General features: G+C 36.2%; 1 protein-coding gene across 1 annotated transcript in view; it reads left to right on the top strand.

The window, feature by feature from the left end:
- Window positions 1-1,161, top strand: part of DHX40 (DEAH (Asp-Glu-Ala-His) box polypeptide 40) — a 44,477-nt gene that overhangs the window by 8,767 nt on the left and 34,549 nt on the right. The window contains exon 8 of the mRNA XM_008588716.1: window positions 745-802. Coding sequence (XP_008586938.1) covers window positions 745-802 — 58 coding nt within the window. The remainder of the gene's footprint in view (window positions 1-744; window positions 803-1,161) is intronic.

The following is a 1,161-nucleotide window of genomic DNA, read 5'->3' as shown; positions in this document are numbered from 1 at the left end:
GCTTTCTCTGAGGCTTGTTGTTAGCCTTCACTACATTCCCCACTTTTGGTTCACCCTAAATATGACTCTCTGTTTTCTTAGAATTCTCTGTTTTGGAGAAGTTGGCTCCTGTGACTCATCTGTCACTTCTGTGGATGACTTATGAGACCTTTCTCTAGTTCAGTCTTACTCCTATGCTCAAGAAATCCTGGGTCTCCTCATTGGGCTTTTTGTGCATCATATCATCCCAGATCATTCAATCCAAGCAAGTGGCAACTTCCTACTCGTTTTCTTTTACCTTCGCCTCGTCCAGATCATTCATTTTTCTTTTTCTTTTTCACTTATTGCTAGAGTTGGGATCCTCAGTTTGCTTTCCTGAGTTCTTTACATAGCCTGTTTTCCCTCATTTAATTTACCATCCTATCTGCAGTGGTAAGTGTAATTTTCCAAAAGCACAACTCTGATTGTGTTAGTCCTCTGTGCATACCTTCAGCCATTCCCTACTGCCAACTGAATTAAAATACCAATTTAATAACCTGTTGTTTATTATCCTTTTAGCCTGACTTCAACCTGCTTTCAGCTTTAATTCCAAGAGTATGTGGTTTTCTGTGTTGGCATATGTGTATAAATGGTAAAGACGTGTGACTGGATGAGAGTAGAGCTATTGCTGAAGGGTTTTGTTTGTTTTAGTTTCCCTTCTGATTCCAAGGACACTATGAAGGGTGAGCTATTGATGATCCATTATGAGCATAATATTTATCGTAGCATTTTATGACAGTACAAAGAGGTATTCAGATGGAGCTGATGACATGCTGAGTAATGGGTGAGNTTTTTTGTGAATTCAAGCAGCAAATGCAAACTTTTATTCTGATATTTGGTCATTATAAATATTGTTGTGTGAGGTTTAGAACTTGTTTTGTAAAACTTTTATTATAGAATTTGACTAGTAAAATTAAAGGGCAGTTAACATTAGTCTCCCATTTGGAGTTTGACTGGGATTATCATTTAAATGTTTCTGTATTTTATGTGTATTACCTTTTTTGTTGAGTAGGCGATTCTTACCCTTATATTAATAAAAAAAGTTTTGGAATATATATGTCAGTAAAGAACCATAGACCACATGCCATTTTGGAAATCTCTTTTATGATGATATTAGTCCTTGCTCTCAATATTAAAGCACAG

Source organism: Galeopterus variegatus, unplaced genomic scaffold (assembly GCF_000696425.1).
Source record: "Galeopterus variegatus unplaced genomic scaffold, G_variegatus-3.0.2 Scaffold4988, whole genome shotgun sequence".
NCBI lineage: Eukaryota > Metazoa > Chordata > Mammalia > Dermoptera > Cynocephalidae > Galeopterus > Galeopterus variegatus.
This window is presented reverse-complemented; position numbering and strand designations above follow the sequence as displayed.